Raw genomic sequence first — 20,649 nt, forward strand, 5'->3', positions numbered from 1 at the left:
TTAAAGATGTAATGTTTAATTACTTACACTTTGTTTCAGCAGTGTTTCAGTGCCATGTTTCTGATATATGTCTGTTCCAAATCTCTGCAACCCATATCCAGAATGCATTAAAAAAGACTATGTGGCTCTGGGTAAAAAGGTTAAGGACCTGGGAGCACAGGTTGTGTTTTCATCAGTTTTTGCTGTCATAGGCCATGGGTTAGGAAGGGGAAGAAGATCCAGAGGAGTTAGCCGTGTTAGTCTGTAGTAGCAAAATCAAAAAGAGTCCAGTAGCACCTTTAAGACTAACCAACTTTACTGTAGCATAAGCTTTCGAGAATCACAGTTCTCTTCGTCAGATGCATCCCTGCATCTGACGAAGAGAACTGTGATTCTCGAAAGCTTACGCTACAATAAAGTTGGTTAGTCTTAAAGGTGCTACTGGACTCTTTTTTTTTTTAATAAATTTTTTTATTTTTCATAACTACAAAACACTACACAGCACTACACAAGACTGTCACAAGGAAAGGGGAAAGGGAAGGGACAAAGGGGGGTGGAAAAAGAAAAGGGGGGGGGAATGAACTACAAACACTAAACACTACACTTCAATGTTTTCCCTTCATACTGTCATAATACAAAAATAGCTCCATAGGATAATGGTGGAGTGGTTAATCATACAGAGAATAAACATTTCAAATTCTGATTAAACTTTCCTCCCCCTTCTAGGTCCCGGACGCAATTCTCTCTGTGCAACCGCTGTTGCGGTGCTCTCCTCCTCCTCCCCCCCCCCGGCTTCTCCTTTTCTTCGTTCTCGGTGCAGCAGAGTTCTGGGTTTTTATTCTCAAAATCCTTTAGTTGATCTTCTGATAGTATCTTATAGGCCTGATCTTTATATCTAAACCATATTCCTTCCGGGAATAACCATTTGTACTTTATTCCATGGTCCCTCAGAAGAGCTGCAAACTTTTTATACTTAAAACGCCTTTTCCGGACTAGAAATGGAACGTCCTTCAAAATCTTGACTTTCAAACCCATAAAGTCCAAATCCGCATTGTATGAGTTATATAGGATGGTGTCCCGAATCTTTTTAAATGAAAAGTCAATAATGATCTCACGAGGCAACTGTCGCTTTGTTGCATATTTTGAAGAAGCCCGACGGACCTCCAAAATGGCGCTTTTAACCTCTTCTTTAGTCGTCCTCGCGGGTATCGCCAATAGTTCCGAGACCACCTCCCACAGATCCTCTTTTTCCTCCTCTTTCACGTTTTGGAGACACAAAATTGTCTGCGTTCGTTCCACCTGTAGCCCGATCAGCTGGTTCTCAACCAGCTTCAGCTCCTTTTTTGTAGCCTTCACAAGTGACGCACTTTCCAGAGCAGACTTCTCTGCCCCCCCCGCTGCTGCCTTAATGGTTTTCACTTCACTTTCAATTAAGCCCACCCTTTGATCAGTTTCGTTCAGCTTGTCAACAAAGGGTTTTATGGCTTCCACCACCGCCCTGCGCACCAACTCTTCGAGCGACTCTCCCTTCAAGGTAGCCGAGATTGACTTACCGAGAGCGGGACTTTGCTTCTTTGCTGCCATTTTGGGGGGGGGGGGGCTCCAACAAAATTCTGGAACTCCATGAAGGGGAAGAGCGAGTCTTCTTCAGATCAACCTCTCCTTCACAAACGCTTGTAAAACAGAAGGGATTCGCTTGTTTACAGGCTTCCGCCTGTTTCTTTTACTTGCCGTTTCTCGTTGCCCGGCGGCACTCGAGGCGCCGCGCACATCTGCCGGCCTCCATAGGGACAAACGGGCAATTCCCCCCCCCGCATTGATTTCGGGGAGTTCTTCCCGCCGCGTCCCGGACCCTGGCTCTCTCCCTGGGAGTCCTGGGGGCTAATCCTTGCGGATCAGCCGCCCGGTCAGGGTGCCCGGTCGTTTCCTCCCGGACCAGCCGAGAGGAGCGTCCGGCATGGCTGAGAAAACGAAACCGAATCCGCTACTGGACTCTTTTTGAAGGGAAAGAAGAATGCTGCAAATAAATGACTGGATACATAGATGGGCCGTTTCCACACGGAAGATCGCGCAAAAACCGCGGAAGATCTCGCGTTCCACAACCCAGAAGATCGCGCAAAAACTGCGGAAGATCGCGTTTTCTCGCGCGAGAAAACGCGATCTTCTGCGTTTTTTGCGCGATCTTCCGGGTTGTTAGGAGCAGCGGGGAGCCGTGTGGAAACAGCCCTGGTGTCATCAGGAGTGGTTTGTTTTTTTTTGGACCATGGCTTATGCTTTTGAGATGAAGCTCGTCTATCGAGAGATGGTTTGCACCTCACGAGGTTAGGAAAAAATGTGTTTGGTAAGAGCCTTGCAAACCTGATAAGGGAGGCTTTAAAGTAAATCCTATGGGGGAGAGAGACAAAAATTCAAAGCCTGTAACTGGAGAAGGGAACACTGAAGACCTGCCGGGAGTGGAACATAAGCTGGGAAACATTAGCTCGCAGGTAAGCACAGAAATAAAAACCTCAGGGCATATAACTCATGGTTTTTCCTACTTTTCCTCAGTCTTCTCCACTTGCGGAGCACAAGTGGAGCGCAAATGAACAGTGTAATTCGTCACTTCTAGCTTGGCCCTACCTCTATGCTGATCCTAGGCTGTAACACCCTCCATCATGTGTTCTGTTACTGCCATGTTGAGCACCGTTTCCCTCACAGGACTTGCGCGACTGGAGCGCAAGTGAACAGGGAGGAATACATGTGAGTCTGTCCACTTGCCATTCAAGTGTAATTCGTCACTTCTAGCTTGGCCCATAGTACGTAAACACCTAGTTTCTTTAAATGGAACTAAGCCCTCAGGGCCAGGTGAATTGTACCCAATGGCACTAAAAGAACTTGCAGATGTAATTTCTGAGCCTCTGTCCATTATTTTTGAGAATTCTTGGAGATCAGGCGAGGTGCCAGAAGATTGGAGGTGGGCAAATGTTGTCCCCGTCTTCAAGAAGGGGAAAAAGGAGGATCCAGGTAACTACCGATCCATTAGCTTGACATCTATTCCCAGAAAAGTCTTAGAACAAATCATCAAACAATCAATCCTTGAGCATTTAGAAAGGAAGGCTGTGATTACTAAGAGCCAGCACGGGATTCTCAAGAACAAGTCATGTCAGACTAACCTCATCTCTTTTTTTGAGAAAATTACTACCTTGCTGGATCAGGGGAATGCTGTAGACATAGTTTATCTTGATTTCAGTAAGTCTTTTGATAAGGTCCCATACAATATCCTTGTCGACAAGTTGGTAAAATGTGGTTTGGATCCTATTACTGTTTGGTGGATCTGTAACTGGTTGACAGATCGCACCCAAAGAGTGCTTGTTAACTGTTCCTCATCCTCTTGGAGAAGAGGGACAAGTGGAATTCCTCAGGGATCAGTCCTGGGACCTGTTTTGTTCAACATTTTTATAAATGATTTGGATGAAGGACTAGAGAGAATGCTTATTAAATTTGCAGATTAGACTAAATTGGAAGGGGTAGCAAATACAGTCAAATACAGAGTAAGGATACAGGACGATCTTGGCACACTGGAAAACTGAGCTAAAACAAATACAATGAATTTCAGCAAAATGCAAAGTTCTGCATTTAGGAAGGAAAAATCAAATGCATAATTATAGGATGGGGGAGACTTGTCTTGGCAGTAGTATGTGCGAAAAGGATCTAGGGGTCTTAGTAGACCATACACTGAATATGTCAGCAGTGTGATGTGGTAGCTAAAAAGATAAATGTGGTTCGGGGCTGTATCAACAGAATCATCGTGTCCAGATCACAAGAAGTGATGGTATATCACTCTACTGTGCTCTGGTTAGACCTCACCTAAAGTACTGTGTTCAGTTTTGGGCACCACAATTTAAGAAGGATCTAGACAAGCTGGAACGTGTCCAGAGTAGGGCAACAAAGATGGTGAGGGGTCTGGAGACCAAGTCCTGTGAGGAAAGGTTGAAGGAGCTTGGCATGTTTAGCCTGGAGAGGAGACGATGGAGAGGGGATATGATAACCATCTTCAAGTACTTGAAGGGCTGTCATATAAAGGATGATGCAGAGTTGTTTTCCACTGCCCCAGAAGGCCAGACCAGAACCAACATCTTGAAATTAAATCAAAAGAGCTTTTGGCTAAACATTAGGAAGAATTTTCTGACAGTTAGAGCAGGCCCTCAGTGGAACAGGCTTCCTCGGGAGGTGGTGGGCTCTCCTTCTTTGGAAGTTTTTAAGCAGAGGCTAGATGGCCATCTGACAGCAGTGCTGATTCTGTGAACTTGGGCAGATCATGAGGGAGAGGGCCGAATGGGTTACATCAGTGCTGAGTTCTTGTGGCCTTCTTACATGCCCAGGGTAAGGCTGATCGCTACCTTGGGGGGGTCATGTAGCAACTTTCCACAGGCCAGTTTGGCTAGGGATTTTGGAAGTGTTTTGCCATCTTCTGGGCATGGAGCATCGGTCACTGGGGCAGTTGGGGGGGGGTAGTTGTGAATTTCCTGCATTGTGCAGGGGGTTGGACTAGATGACCCTAGAGATCCCTTCCAACCCTATGATTCTGTGATCCTACTGGTTTTCGTTTATTGAATGTACTAGGTATTTATCATATTGTATTTGTGCATTGAAAATGCTAGCAGTTGTTCTTATTGACTTGCACTGTGTAATCCACTTTGGATCAGTGAGAAAGGTGGACTATAAATAAATAAAATGAAAAAATAAACTAGATGGAAGTAGGAACTCTAGTTGTGTTAGGCAGGCGGGCTGTGAATGGCAAAGGTGATCGAACAATATTGAACAGCTGCATTGAGGTTTTGGATGGTTTTTGCACTAGATATCTGCTCAATGTTTTCACAACTTATTATGTAATATAGTCATTCTTTGACATTTGATATTGTTACAATTATATAAGAAATACATTTAAAACTGAGAACACAATGTTACCTATAACCCACAAAGAAAATAACTACAGGACCCATTCCAAACAGCCATTTATTCTTTTTTTAAAAAAGCTCAGAAGGATAATGTTCTAGAATTTGCATCAACAAATAGGAAAGGACTTTTCTAAGAACCCCATGCATTATTGTGACATTGGTTTGCCAATGTCAAGGCATTTGGGTCAGGTAAATGTTTGTTTTATTGCCCCCCTAAATAGCAACATCCTTGCTAGTCTCTGATTACATCTGATTCCAATGATATTTTTGTGTCTGTCTATGGCATCAATAAAAGTGTTTTTTTTACTGCAGTAGCTGATTCACTCACCATCGTTTTTATTGGGCTGTTGACCTGCACGTTAAAAGCCTAAAATATTCATAAAGGAGAACTGAAAGGCATTCATTACGATCTCATTAGTGTAGAAGAGATTGATTGGAGCGTTTAAGTGTTAAAAGACGAGATCTTAAAATCATCTGTTTCCACAGGAAAATGTAGCCAAATGGTGGTTTGCAGGACCGTCACTAATAACACTGCAATTTTAAATTCATTTACTGGGAATTATTTACGTCACTCCTGGCTATTTAGAATCACAGCACCAGAGCCCACAGAGTTTGCTTCTGCTGGTCTGAAAATGCTTAAAAATAACTATCCACTTGGCCAGATTGATCATCCATTAGTATTTGCAAAATGAAGCCTATATATAGCCTTGAGCCTGCAAATATACAGAGTGTGCAGTTGTGTTAATAGCATGGAAGTGATTGGCTGAGCTGCTGTTATGTCACATAGAGATGGTGCTGAGTAGAGATCGGGTGAGTTACCCTAATGTAACAGAGCTGGGCAGGACAGAGCATGGTCTATTGGCTGAGCTGCTCAAATCTTAGGAAGGGAGTACAACATGTCGGAGGTTAGGAAAGTAGAAGATGCAGGAAAGCGAGCCTGAAAGTACAAGGGCGATTCCAGACGGGCACAAAGAGAGCGAGTGCTTTCGCTTTTCCAGCGACCTCACTCGTAAAAACCCGTAATTTCCCGTCCCGGCTTACCTGCGGTCCATGGTGCTCAGTTGCGCTCTATAAGCGGACGGTGTGAACGCGGTATTGCGGGTTTGCACACTTCTGGACGCTTCGTCGCCGCGGAGAGGCCCTCCCCTTTCTCTCCTTCCTTTGCCGACCAGCCGGCAACAATATTCCCTTAATTTTTTTTAAAACCGGGCGCCATTTGCGCAGTCGCACGTTTGCGCGCATCGAACTGTGCAAATGTGCACAAATGCACAAACGCACAAAAGTCAATGCTGCATATTCGCATACTTGCACATTTGCGCATTTGCGCAAAACACGTAAAAAATTTTTTTTTAAAAAACCCGAAATGCGAACCAATGAAGGCCCCCGACGTCAACTGTGACGGGGAGGAAACAACCAATCCCGGGTACCTCAGTTGGCCGTGCGAACATGCGGAAGCGGGACGGCACGGCATGCTGCGAGACAAAGCGGATGGAGTTGAAAGTGAACGCGTGGCTGGTAAGCAATTATTTCCGCAGAAAAACCGCAATTTCTGGCCATCTGGAATCGGCCCAAGTTGTTTATCATCATCATCATCACCACCACCACCACCACCACCACCACCAATATCAACAACAACAACAACAACAACAAACTTGTACTTTCAGGCTTGCTTTCCTACATCTTCTACTTTCCTATATCATCATCATCATCATCATCATCATCATCATCATCATCATCAACAACAACAACAACAACAACAACAACAGTGCTTATATACCACTCTTCTACACAGGTTAGTGCCCCGTCCAGAGTGATGAACAAGTTAGCCTTATTATCATCTCCACAATACAGCTGGGGAGCTGGGGCTAAGAGGAGTGGCTCACCTACTGAGCTCATGGCATTCGTCCCAGGATTGCACGGTGAAAGGGGAAGGCAAACTGGGAGTTCTGCAGTAACCCTAAGGGGCAAAGAGATCTGAAGTTCCCTTGATGATTTCATACGCTATTAATTTTGTTTAAATAATATTGTTTGTAATTACTTCCTGTAAGTTGTCCTGGGAAAGTTGTCTTGGCCAAGGAATGATAAATAAACCAAAAGAGGTGGGAAGGCACTGGCAAAGCATCCTTTCATCGCGCCTGTATCTTGATGCCCTTTAACAAGATGGTTCATCAAAGTGAATGCCGCTGTCCCATATATTAAAATATGTATTTTTGTTCCTGTTTAAGCAGTTTGCTGTAGTCTGCAGGGACTTGAAGAGGAAACAGAATACAGCTGGTGACAGGAGTAAGAAAAACAGGGATTTTGTTGTTGCTAACTTTTGAGAAAGTTTTTTTCAGCAGAAGCAAAGGGGTAAATTAATTGAGAACCAGCATTGTGTAGTGTTTAAGCGGCAGGCTGCAGAGACTTAGATTAAAATCCCCCATCTTTGTATGGAGAGAGAATAATTTTTTTAATAGTGAGCTAGCTATTTCCAGTCGCTGTTCAACCCAAGTCTGATAGTGAAAAATCTGTATCAAAAATTCCAATCTCCCTTCTTCATACACACTTGTGTATAAACAAAAAGGAGACTTGTGGAACATAAAAGATTGATTTATCATGGGCAAGGACTAATCCATGCCAGCGAATGCCTTGAGAAATTTGTCTTTTAAAGATGTCACAGGATAACACAACTACCCTTCTAGAATCGGTGTGTTTTGTATATTCTGCCCATATCCTCGTGTCTTTCATGAAGTGGGCTCTGGATCACAAAAGCATCTTCCATTTTAAAAATGTATAGAATTATTTAAGAGGCCTTTTTTCATAGATAGGAGTGTTGTACTGCAAGGACGTGGTCTCAAACTGATGCATCAGTAACAAGATAGGGACTAGAATCATAGGGTTGGAAGGTACCTCCAGGGTCATCTAGCCCAACCCCCTGCATAATGCAGGAAATTCACAACTACCTCCCCCCCCCAACACACACAGTGACCCCTGCTCCATGCCCAGAAGATGGCAAAACACCGTCATAATCCCTAGCCGAACCGGCCTAGGGAAAACTGCTACCTGACCCCAAGGTGGTAATTGGCATTACCCTGGGCATGTAAGAAGGGGCCACAAGAACTAAGTACTGACTACAGACTTTACTACTATGCATCCAGTTTGGTGTAGTGGTTAAGAGCGCAGGACTCTAATCTGGAGAACCTGGTTTGATTCCCCACTCCTCCACGTGAAGCCAGCAGCTGGGTGACCTTGGGCTAGTCACAGCTCTCTCAAAGCTCTCTCAGCCCCACCCACCTCACAGGGTGATATTGTTGTGGGGATAATAATGACATACTTTGTAAACCACTCTGAGTGGGCATTAAGTTGTCCTGAAGGTGGTATATAAATCGAATGTTACAATTATTATTATTATCCACAGGAGTTCACTGTGTTAGGTAGTTGCAAAATAATCAAAAGTCCAGTGGCACCTTTAAAACTAACCGACTTTATTGTAGCTTAAGCTTTCAAGAACCACAGGTCTCTTCATCAGATGCATGGAGGATATGAAGAAACTGATTTACATTTACATGGTCCTCACTCCCTGCACCCTCTCCACCCTCCCCTCCCCACCTATATATCTCTGGCCAGTTTCTTCATACCCTCCACACTTCTGATGGAGAGAGCTGTGGTTCTCGAAAGCTGATGATGCATCTGACGAAGAGAGCTGTGGTTCTCAAAAGCTTACGCTACAATAAAGTCGGTTAGTCTTAAAGGCGCAACTGGACTCTTTACTACTATGTACTGTCTGTTGCTGTAAGCACGATCCTACTGGATAGTTTTGAGTCTCTGCTGGTTTTAAATCGTTGCAGATTTTCATCTCGATCCCCGACCACGTGGTTTATAGCAAAGTCTTGCAAAACGGACTGTACTGACTCACACGGCGCGATCGGCCTTGAGTTTCAGCGAGGAGGCGGGCCATCAATGACACCCCTTGTCAATCAATCATTCACGGCGCCGCCCGAGGTTTGCCACCGAACAGGCGTCGGCGAGAGCCGCTCCGGAGCTCCCGCCCTCGCCCTGGAAACCCTGCCCTTCTGGCGGGGGATTGGTCGGCAGCTTTGCTCGGTCACCACGCAGGAAGTCACGGAGCCGCCGCGGGTGGGGGAGACTCACCCTGGCTGGAGAGTAAACCTTCGCCCCGAGAGCGCGTGGTGGATTCTTGAGCGTGAAAGAGGCAAGAGCACTTTAGTAAGTGAAGCCAGCTTTCCGAAAAACCGACTTTTTTTGGCCATTCGTTTTTCCTGCTTTTCCCCTCCTGTGATCTGAGAATTAAGTCGGGCTGTGGTCTCTGTAAGCCTTCTGGCTTTTAACCATAGATCCAGGGGAGTTAGTTTGTAGTTGCAAAATAGTCAAGAGTCCCGTAGCACCTTTAACCAGCTTTATTGTAGCACAAGCTTTCGAGAACCACAGCTCTCTTCGTCAGATCCATCTGACGAAGAGAGCTATGATTCTCGAAAGCTTGTGCTACAATAAAATTGCATCTGACAAAGAGTGCTGCGGCTCTCGAAAGCTTATGCTACAATAAAGGTTAATCTTAAAGGTGCTACTGGGCTCTTGACTATTTGGCTTTTAACCAGTTGTTTTGTGCCTCCAGCTAATACCCTCTCCCCGTGCATTCTTTTGAGACATGCTGCTCTGTCTAGGTGCCACTGGATTTAAGTCCAGTGGTACCTTTGGGATCAACCAGATTTCCAGAGTATGCACTTCCAAGAGTCAAAGCTGAAGATGGGAGCTTTGACTCTTGAAAGCTTATACCCTGGGAAAATCTTGGTGGTCTCGAAGGTGCCAGTGAACTCAATCCTGCTGTTTTACTGTGGCCCAACACGGCTCCCCACCAGAAACAACGTTATGTCTAATGGTAGCTACCTAGGAGTGTGTAGCAAACATCCCAGCGTGGTCAGGGTCTTAAAGCTAGACCCTAGCTAACCCTAATGTGCTGGGACTTAAGGAGGGGCATTTCTGGTTGGGGGAAGAGTTAATTTTTGTTTTACACAGCACGGCAGCTCTGATCTAAGCCCCCCCGCCCCCCCCCCCGGTTGCTCTATTTAGGGCCCAGGTGACCTGTTTGGTGTTCGAATCATGGAAATCCAATGTCCCACGAACTGTCTGACCATTACTGGGGTATCTTGGGTCACTTGCTGTCTCTGCCTAAAATACTTCACAGGTTTGTTATAGGAGGACAGAAATGGACAGAAATGAGATAGGCTGTCTTGGTAAGACAAAGATTTGTATATCATGGTTTTCTGTTTCAAAGAAGCCTATTCTATAGAGCACCACAAAAGAGGAAGGTCTTAGCCTGTGATATTCCAGAAGCCCACATGTTATATAAGGAGTCTTGGCTTGCTCTGGGAGTTTGCTTTTTGTTTCATTTTTTGTTTCAAGAGCAACAGCCCCTTGCAGCATCTTCAAAGCAAACTTATGGCATTTATAAGCTTGCATGGACAACTTAATTGTAAGCTACCTTGAGCAGGACTTAGAAGAGGCAGCATAAAAATAGCTTAAAGAAAGAAATAAAGCCTCTTTTGTCACATGCATGAAATGATAGATGCTCAATGGTGCAAAGAAAGAAAAGTCATTGATGAGGCCAAAGTGCCATAATATGCAGCAAGAAGCAATTGCCCTAATGATCAGCCTCCATCTGGACTGGACTGCTTCAGACTGTGGGTGTGTGCTCACATGACTAAATCGTCTACTGTACAAAAAAAAATGCATAAAAAGGAAGGTGGCTACTTTTCCCTGACATACTACTCTTCAGTGTGCAGGGAATTTTAAATGAAGAAGCACTGAGTCACGTGAGTCCACCCCGGCCTAAATATAGACTGATCGTCTCAGTGAGAAGTAGACCTTTTGAATCTTTAATTTCAAGTCGATTGGTACCTGTTTTCTGTCCTTCTGATTCTTGTTCTATATAACGTATGGGACTAAAATCCCAATACCGACGTCTGTTAGCAGTACAAAGATCATGGCAACGAAATCCTTGGGGCCTTCTGGTTTACAGAGCTACAGCTTCAGATTTGTATTGTAGAGTTACTTGTAAGGCTGCAAAGCATAAAGCAAAGGAAAAAAAATTCTAATCCTGATAAGTTGAGGGTCAGTTGTGGATGGTACTGACCTTTTCTTGATGATCTGAGCTTGGCACTGCAGCCGGCTATCGTGTCTTCGTGGGTAAAATTAGACTTCAGGGATGCCCTTTGCCTCAAACTACACATAACTAAGGCTCTAGTATACACATGCTCAGAGGCAGCCTGGTTGTCAGGTGGTGTGTGCCAGGTAATGCTCTGGCAAACCGGGCCTCAGGGGTTTTGCAGCCTTAAATACAACACAATGAGCAACTGGCCACATTTTGTAACGTGCGTACAAAGAATTACAGCCAAAAGATCATGGTGTATTCTGCCACTGTTTTACTCATAGGGCAGGGAGTTTTTGGACATGTTCCTTTTTATAGCATATTTAAAAGAATTTTTTTGACAAAATAGAAGTGTTTACTGAAGTACAAGAAATGCTTGCCAAAACCCATGAGAGACAGGATATATCCGATGCTGTCTGGCTTCAGTTTCTTGGATTTTGCAGGCCTGCCTTTTGTATGACTACAAAACTGGCATAATACTGAGTTACCCCTTGGCTTTTGCAGGCTGATTAAACAAAAGCAGTGGCCTCGAGGGGCTGTATTTTAATCCTTTTGAAGGCCCTTGACCAAATTTATGTTCTTTTACTCCGAGCATTTCTTTGCTTTGTTTTAAGTTTAGCTCCACCTGCTGGTCGTTGAGAAAACAAACTGTCAATGCACTTGAGAGGGGTCAAATTAACTCTAAGAAACAAGTATGCTTCCTTCAGGCCATGAAAGCAGTGGTTGCTGAAAGGAAGTGAAGAGCTGAGTTTTATTTTAACCGTTGTATTTAATTCTGCATTTCTTTACTACAAATGGGAAGATGTCATTCTGCCGGACTGCACCAGAATTCCCTGCAACCTTATCTAGGCTTTTCAGAGTTGCGTGTAAGCTTGGCCAGATCTTTACTATTAATACAGTTCTCTCTCTCTCTCTCTCTCTCTCTCTCTCTCACACACACACACACACACACACACCCTTTTAATGCAATGTGCTCTACCTTTGTAACCCCTTTCTTCAGTATGGTATGTCATGCTGCAGACAGTTTTGTTGCTTTAGACAGGTTTTTGTTGCGCTGTTTCCAGTTCTGTAACACTGGTCCCACTACATTTTTTATTGGACGTCTTTGCTGTCTGAATTGCTTTTCCTGTTTTGTAAGCTGCCTTGACTCTTGGTGAGAAAGGTAAGCTCTCAATGAATAGAATCATAATAAGGCTGTTAAAATAATGTATATTTATAGCTTTAGGAAATAAACTTTTAAAAAAATGAATACAGTGACTCCACTTATATATTACCAGGGCAGCTTCTGTAACGGTGCCTTTAATAACAGCTTTGCGGAGGATATATTGTTTATCCCCATGCCTAGAGAAGCTTCCCTTGCAAATACTTGAAAATCAAGCTGCAGCTATTTATTTCATTCATTTATAGTTCACCTTTCTCCACAATGGGGACTCTAACAATGCAATTCTAAGAAGAGTTACTCCAGTCTGAGCCCATTGAAATCAATGAGCTTGGACTGGAGTAACTCTTAGGATTGCACTGTTAGTGGCTTACTTCATTCTCCTCTTCTCCATTTTATTCTTACAACAACCCTTTGAGGTAGGATAGACTGAGAGTGTGCACCAGGCCCAAAGTCACCCAGCAAGCTTTCAAGGCAGAGTGGAGAGCTGATCCTAGGTCTTTGAGAACGTAGTCCAAAACTCTAACCACTACTCCACATTGTCTCTTTAAATACACAGGTACAGAAATCAGTTGAAAAGTTGGCAGTCCCATGCACCTTAACCTTGAAATACAGCAGTCCAGTCCTTGACAAGCTCTTTTAGAACCTTAAGGTCTTTCCTGAGTCAGCCATTGTACAAGAACTGGTTATTCTAGTGGCTACGTGCGAGCCCTGAGCCAGAAAATCCTTGGTTCAGAGATCACTTTGCTTTGCGGACTTAGGGAAGCTGTTATTTTTCTCAGCCTTGGTCAGTAATGCAGAGTATGCCAGACCTATTAGCCACACGTCTGAGAGCCAAACTGGATGTTATGAATGACAAGAATCCACACACAGGTGCCTGAACCAATCTGCTTTCACATGCAATATATTAAGTGTGTTTAGTCACCCAAAAAGTGCTTCATTGGGCTCTGGAGCCAGCATAAGTGGCTGCAGGAGAGAGCCATTTTCCGCCCTTTCCCTGTTGCAGCTGTTTCCACTGGCAAAAATGTCAGGGTAGGGAAACTGGAAGCCTCATCTCCCCCTCTCGCCATGTTCCGGAGCCCAACAGAGCGAGGGAGCATGTTTTAGGTGTGTAAGTGCAGTTTGCCTTAATCTGGGTAGCCCAGGCGAGCCCAGTCTGGTCAGATCTCGGAAGCTAAGCGGGGTCAGCCTTGGTTAGTAATTGTGTGGGAGCCCTCCAAAGAAGACCAGGGCTGCAGAGGCAGGCGATGGCAAACTATTTCTGTTTGTCTCTTGCCTTGAAAGCCCCAGCAGGAGTTGCCGTAAGCCGGCTATGACTTGACATCACTCTCCACCACCAAATGCACTTTATACAACTTAATACGTGTTACGAAAAGTTGGGTTAGGGTGTCACTCATAATTGGGCAAATCCACATTACTCATTCTAAGTCGCATGTTCCCTGCATTCCCCACGAGTGCCGAGTGCCGGTCACATTACCTCATTAAACAGACGCATTTCATTTGCATTTTTCCCAAATATGTGGTCACAGGTTTTCAACGGGAGTTTCACGGTGGCCGTGAACGGGCCAATGCGCAATTTACGCGGTTTTTTTTAAAACCACCCCCCTTCCTGTCTCTCCGGCCGTTCCGAGAGTTCCTATTGGCTGATTCAACTTGCAAGTGCTCCGTAGTCTGCAAAAGACTGTTTTTGTCTTCATAGCATTGGATTTATTGATTATGCTGTTTCTGAATCATATCTGGTAGTTTGAAAAATCATTTTGGGGTGAATCCATCCTCAGAACGGACTCGCAAAACTTCCTTTTTAACTGTTTTTTATTTTTTTTATTTTATATTACTGTAATATCGAAATTACGAAATATCGAAATAATGACACTGCAAGGAAGTGAAACTTCAGTAAAATTCAGGCACTGAACTGTCTTGCATAGGAAATGCCCACGAAAGCTTCCCACATGCTTCCAAATTTCCAAAAAAGAAACGGGAGAGAGCCATCAGTGCTGTCAGTGGGGGAAAGAGAGGCATCACTATCTTCAATGATGTTTCTTTATAAGGCAAGATCGAAATAACGGAAAAGTGCGCTCAAATTTTTTTAAAAAAAATGGGCGGGAAAAAAAGGTCCCGCCCCCAAAAGCGGTTTTTGAGCGGCCGTGTGACCGGAGGGACACGCAAGAAAGACGGATTAGAAGCAGGAATGTGAACGAAGAGGAAAAAATCACGGATTGGAGGCAAACGGAAGATATCCGATAAATATGCGGGTAATGGGTGAATGTGGATTTGACCAATGTCTCATTTGGCTCTGAAAGGGGTCTCACATAAAAAGGACCAGGTAATAGGGGACACAAAAGACTTCTGTTTGAGACCCTGGAGAGCTGCAGCCAGTCTAGGGGCCAAGCTACAAGTGATGAATGATACTTGAATGGCAAGTGAACAGACTCACGTGTATTCCTCCCTGTTCACTTGCACTCCACTTTGCCCTCCACTCGATCAGGTAGTGGAGGGCAAGTGAACAGGGAGGAATACACGTGAATCTGTTCACTTGCCATTCAAGTGTCATTCGTAACTTGTAGCTTGGCCCTGAGGGCACAAGACTGACCTCAATAGATAAAGAATCTGACTCAACAGAAGACGGATTCCTGTATTTGGCTTCTTGGGAGTGAGGCATCGGCTCAGTGGCACAGCTCCTGTTTTGAGCGTAGAAGGCCTCAGTTTCAATCCCCATCATTTTCAACTAGAAACAATGCCTATTGTGTGAAAAAACACATCGGGCTCTAGAAAACTGATTTGTTTTTTTTTTTTTGAAAAATTTTTATTGGGTTAGGATCAGTTTTATTTCACATTACAGTCAATTCTCCCCATTCCTAGTTTCTAACCCCCTCCCTTTCCCCCCCCTTTTTGTTGACTTCCAACAGTTTTCCAACCCTTTGTCCCTTTTCCCTTACTCCTTTTAGTCTCCTCTATCTAACAAATGTATATTCTCCCTTTATTCTAAGCAATACTTCTTTAACTATTTTTAATACTCTGTACCCTAACTATACGTCCCTTTTTCCTTATTAGATAAACAATTTATCCCATTTTTCATCATTCCCATTTCACTTATTTCCATAGATCATAAACCATATGAACCATACATTCATGTAGATCAGCCATTTTGACTTATACTCTGTATATATTACTCATTCTATCTTCTTCTTTCTATTTTAATTATATTAATTATATTTTAGTTATTTTTGGTTTCATTAATATTTCTGTTTCCCTTCGTAAATCTATATATCTGTCATCATATGATATCAATCAATTTGACTCATATATATCTTCAGTTAACATATTCAGTTTGGTACATTATACAAATCTTACCAGAAAGAAAATGTTATTAGTTAGTCAATCCTTATAATTAACCCTTATAGTTAGATATTTTCTATCAATATTCTATTTATTGTTCTGTATATGTCAATCTAGTAACCTAGCTGCTTAGAAATTCACGTTTACCTATTCTCCCCCCCGGTAAAGTCACCCCCCCTGCATTTTGTTATATTTCAATAGTTCTCAAACTGCCACAGTTCACCTCCCACCTCCCATTTCTTCACCAGATATTGTTTCAGCTTCTCCCAGTCTGTGTTAAACTGTCCTGGGTCAAGGTTTCTCAGTTTTCTTGTCATTTTGTCCATTTCTGCCATATACAGCAATTTGTAGATCCAGTCTTCAATAGTTGGCACTTCTTGTACTTTCCATTTTTGCGCATACAAAAGTCTAGCTGCTGCTGTCATATAAAATAACAACGTCCTGTGATGGGCTGGAATTCCCTCCATTCCCAAGTTTAGTAGCAGGAGTTCTGGGCTCTTATTAATTTGAAATTGTAAAATCTCGCTTATTGCTCTTATTATTTCCCCCCAGTACTGCCTGGCTACCTCACACGTCCACCACATATGATAGAGGGAACCCTCATGTTTTTTGCATTTCCAGCACTTATTAGAAGTGTTCAAATTCCCTAGCGCAATCTTCTTTGGTGTCATGTACCAACGGTAAATCATTTTGTAAATGTTCTCTTTGATACTAGTACACGTCGTAATCTTCATTGTAGTCTTCCACAAGTATTCCCATGCCTCCATTGTTATTTCTTTGTTGAAATTTATGGCCCACTTCACCATTTGTACTTTAACTGTTTCATCCTCAGTATACCATTTCAACAGTACTTGGTATACCTTAGATATTCCCTTCTTGTCATCTTTTAAAAGCATCTGCTCTAATTCCGAATTCTCTGTTCGTATACCTCCCTTTACAGAGTCCGAATTGTATAGATCTCTGATCTGTCTATACTGAAACCAGTCGTAGTTAGGTGATAGCTCCTCCTGAGTCTTTATTTTCAATTTAGATGATTCTATTCGGGTTATCTCCTTGTAAGTTAAACATTGTTGCTCAGTATCGACAGCTCTCGGATCTATCACCTCATATGGAACTACCCACAAAGGGATTCCTTCTTGTAAATAGACTCTGTATTTCTTCCAAATAGGCTCTAGAAAACTGATTTGGCGGGCCCCCTCTCAGTGGCAAGCAGGTGCTTCACAGCAGCTCGGAGGCCAGAGCAGAAGGCTACTGAGGGGAGGTGCGGGGAGGAGTGCTTAGGCCATTGATTTGGTGGGCCCCCTCCTGGCAATGCACCTGCACGAAGATTAATTTGTATTCTGCTCTTCTTCCCCTCAGCGCCCTCCCACTCTGGCCTGGGGGCTGCTGCGAAGCACCTGCTTGCCTCCATGAGGGGGCAAGCACTTCGCAGCAGCCCCCGGGCCAGAGTGGGAGGGCGCTGAGGGGAAGTGCAGAGAGGAGCGCTTAGGCCGTTAACTCAGCGCGCACCCTCCTGGTGGCAAGCGGGCAGTTTGCAGCGGCCTTGAGGCTAGAGTGTGCCTGTGCGAGGACAAAAAGTGAGTCGTCGCCAATACGGCTTGCCTTTTATATAGTAGGATTAAAAGCAACAGGGAGTAGTTGAAGTGATGAAAGATCTTAATTTGAAACCTCTGGAGAGCCGCTGTCAGTCAGAGAAAACAAGACTGACCTTGATGGACCAAAGGGCTGTGTCAGGATAAGACAACTTCACGTGTGTTCATACAGAGGTGATACTGGCCTGCCTTACCAGGTTCTTGTGAAGATGACTAAGCTAAAGTACATTCAGTGCTTTAAACACGCAGGGAGATAGCTATGCCAAGCGTTCGTACCGTTGCTGTGGTGTGGTTCATAAGCTTGGCATCCCAGAACATTGACAGCCTGTTATTTAACTGTGGTCAAATATTTGCAAATGTTCCATGAAGTCAAGGATGCCAGTGTGTAGGTGGCAGCTTCCTCCCTTCTTTTTCCTCATTCTGGGGTGATGTGTAACCAGGGGCAGGTGGGAGGGCTCCTTGCCCCCTAAGACCTGCATCACTGCGAAGTGTCTCTTACTAGCCCCTTTGCCACAACTGCAGGCATCTCCAAATGGGAAGTTTGGCCTACTGCCTACTAACCGCAAGTGCCATCGAAAAGCTTGACTTTTGACTTGTAATGGTTGCTATCACTTTTCTTTCTGTTTTTAAAAAAATATGTTTGGAAATGTATGCTGCCCCCAGTGTTACAGGATAAACGGCAAAGAGAAGAGGTTCCTTGAATGGTTTCCACTTATACTAATCTCAGCTTAAGTTGTTTAGTTATCAGAATTCATTTCAATTTTTTAAAGTTAGGGTTGTTGTTGTACCGAAACAGGTGATTTGTTTTTGTAAATGGGCATAAGTAGGGGTTTTTTTCAGTGGGAATGCGGTGGAACGGAGTTCTGGCACCTCTTAAAAATGGTCACATGGCCAGTGGCCCCGCCCCCTGATCTCCAAACAGAGGGGAGTTTGGATTGCCCTCCGTGCCGGCGTGGAGGGCAATCTAAACTCCCCTCTGTCTGGAGATCAGGGGACGGGGCCACTGGCCATGTGACCATTTTTGCCGAGGGTGATTTAAACTTTAAAAAACTCCCTCCTTGTTCCAGCTGACTCAAAGTGACATCATTGTGCGGTCCTGACTTCCACCACTGAGTTCCACCACCTCTTTTCCCAGAAAAAAAGCCCTGGGCATAAGTATTGCATTTGTTAATGTTTAAAGATTCCATACCAAATCAGATAATGAGGAGCCAACCTCTTCCAGATGGAGTCATGCGCCACGTGAAAGTACAGGTTCTCAGATGCTATATTTATGTTCACAAATAGTGGCTCAGCTCTTCTCTGTGACATGTCACACCTTTGGCCAGCTTTGGTTGGTTTGCCAGCAGCAGCCCTCTTTAAAGGAGGCAATTTAGCCTCTGTTATCCATGATACAGTTATGGGCAAGCTAGACTACTGTAGAGTGCTCTACAGGAGGCTGCTGTTGAAGACAGTTCAGACGTTTCCTCTAGTTTGAAACACAGCAACCAGATTACTAGCTTGTTTAAACTGTAAAGCACAGATTTCCCCTGTGCTAAAGAATTTACATCAGTTAACAATTGACTTCCAGGCTCAATTCAAAGAGCTGATTTTGGCCTGCTAGGAACCAGTGCATTGAAGGACTGCCCGCCTACTCCCATAGGAACCTGAGAGCCTCGCTACAAGTGACATTTTACATGCGAACGGCACTTGATCATTTTCACAAGTCTTTCTGGGAATTGAAGTCCCTCTCCCCCACCCCTTTTCCTTCTGTTCCTTCCCCTCTCTGTTAGAATGGCTGCCTGAAGAGACGGAGAAAGCCTGCTTTTGCAAATCGCTCCTCCAGGCACAAGCCTGCTCTCAATGATCTTTGGGGGTGGGCAGCTGCGACTTTCTCAGCTTTCTCCAGAGCATCTCCCCCCACAGCAAGACGATTAACAAAGTCGCAGCTGCCCAACCCCAAAGATCACTGAGAACAGGCTTGTGACTGGAGGAGCGATTTGCAAAAGCAGGCTTTCTCCGTCTCTTCAGGCAGCCATTCTAACAGAGAGGGGAAGGAACAGAAGGAAAAGGGGTGGGGGAGAGGGACTTCAATTCCCAGAAAGACTTGCGAAAATGATCAAGTGCCTTTCGCGTGTAAGATGTCACTTGTAGCAAGGCTCTGAGTCAGGTTCCTGACTGACCCCTGTTATTGTCATCTGAAACCCTACTCGATTCCATTGTTATTAGAAATAAGCAGAGTGGCCGTTCGGGTCTTTTTCTGTGGTGGCACCTTGATACTGGAAAAATCTCACAGAGATTCATCTGGAGTCGGGCCTGCTAACTTTTGGAGGTCTCTAAAAACAAGAGGCCCATGTCAGAAGATGGCCGCTCTTCTGCCAGCTGCCCTCTTGCTGCCTGACAGGAACTTTTTTCTTCCAAAGAAAACCCCTTCATCTCCTCAGGAGAAACAGTTCAGCTCTTTCTTCGCTCTCTTGGCGCTTACCCCCCTTTTCCTGACCCGTTGCCCAACAAGCAACTCTTCACCCAGCCTGTGTAGAAATAACCTCTCTAGAGAGCAGTGTTTTCACAGCAAGACACATTGTGCATGGAAAAACCAGCCACAAACTTCCTAGAAATTAATACAATCTTTTTACAAGGCTCAGGAGGACAGCAAAATGAATTTATTGCTTTGAATTATTTAAAATAAATATTTGATTTGCACTCTCCTTTGTTCATGTGCCTGTGCTGGGATTCTCATCACGTAATACAGGTTGATGCCTCTCTGACTGCACAGAATTGCCTCAGTGGCATGCTTAGGAGACCTGGGCTGTCTTTGACTCGGGAGCTTCTGAGAAGGAACAACCTTGGATTCCCCTTGTGCTACTCCAAGGTACTGAATATTATTTATTTATTTAATTCAGTAGTACCCACCCTTTCTCCCTAATGGGGCCCTCAAGTGGCTAACATTTGTCTCCTCTCCCCCCATTTTATCCTCACAAGAACCCTGTGAGGTAGGGTAGGTTGACTGTGTAACTGGCTCAAGGTCGCCGAGTAAGTTTGTTTGAGATAAATACTTTTATTTTATTGATAAGTTTAAAATCCCAATAAAAAAGGAAGAGAAAAAAGAAAGAAAAGAAAAAGAAAGGAGACAAAGAACAGAAATTAAAGAAAGAGAACAAAGAAAAATAATAATTATTTCCATTTTATATTTTTTTCTACAACACCTATCATATCTTTTACAAACATTATACTTGTAGTTTGGATACCTCCAAAATTTACCTTTTCAATATTGCCCCCCCTTCTATTTAGTTTCCCAGATTTATCTTCTTAGAAATCAGTTCCACAGATTGTCAGTTCATTTTTTTCTCGTCTCATGCAGAAAGTCAATAAGGGCTTTCCAATTTACTATAAAAGTGGACAATGTTTTATCTCTGATCAGAGCTGTAAGTTTAGCCATCTCTTTTTTTTTATAAAAATTTTTATTGGTGAGTATACCATTTAAATTTAATACATACAATCACTTAATATCTAATTAACCCTATC

The 20,649-nt window shown here is 43.9% G+C and overlaps 1 protein-coding gene across 2 annotated transcripts in view; it reads left to right on the forward strand.

Annotated features, from left to right (window-relative positions):
* The first annotated feature begins 8,997 nt into the window (after positions 1 to 8,997).
* The window catches only part of KYAT1 (kynurenine aminotransferase 1), a 53,644-nt gene continuing 41,992 nt past the window's right edge, over positions 8,998 to 20,649 (forward strand). Inside the window, exons 1-2 of one of the 2 annotated variants that reach the window (XM_054998123.1) lie at positions 8,998 to 9,122; positions 19,877 to 19,996. In XM_054998123.1, the coding sequence (XP_054854098.1) occupies positions 19,916 to 19,996 (81 nt within the window). In that variant the 5' untranslated portion in view covers positions 8,998 to 9,122; positions 19,877 to 19,915. The remainder of the gene's footprint in view (positions 9,123 to 19,876; positions 19,997 to 20,649) is intronic. The other variant, XM_054998124.1, reaches the window with a different exon arrangement.

Source organism: Eublepharis macularius, chromosome 14 (genome assembly GCF_028583425.1).
Source record: "Eublepharis macularius isolate TG4126 chromosome 14, MPM_Emac_v1.0, whole genome shotgun sequence".
NCBI lineage: Eukaryota > Metazoa > Chordata > Lepidosauria > Squamata > Eublepharidae > Eublepharis > Eublepharis macularius.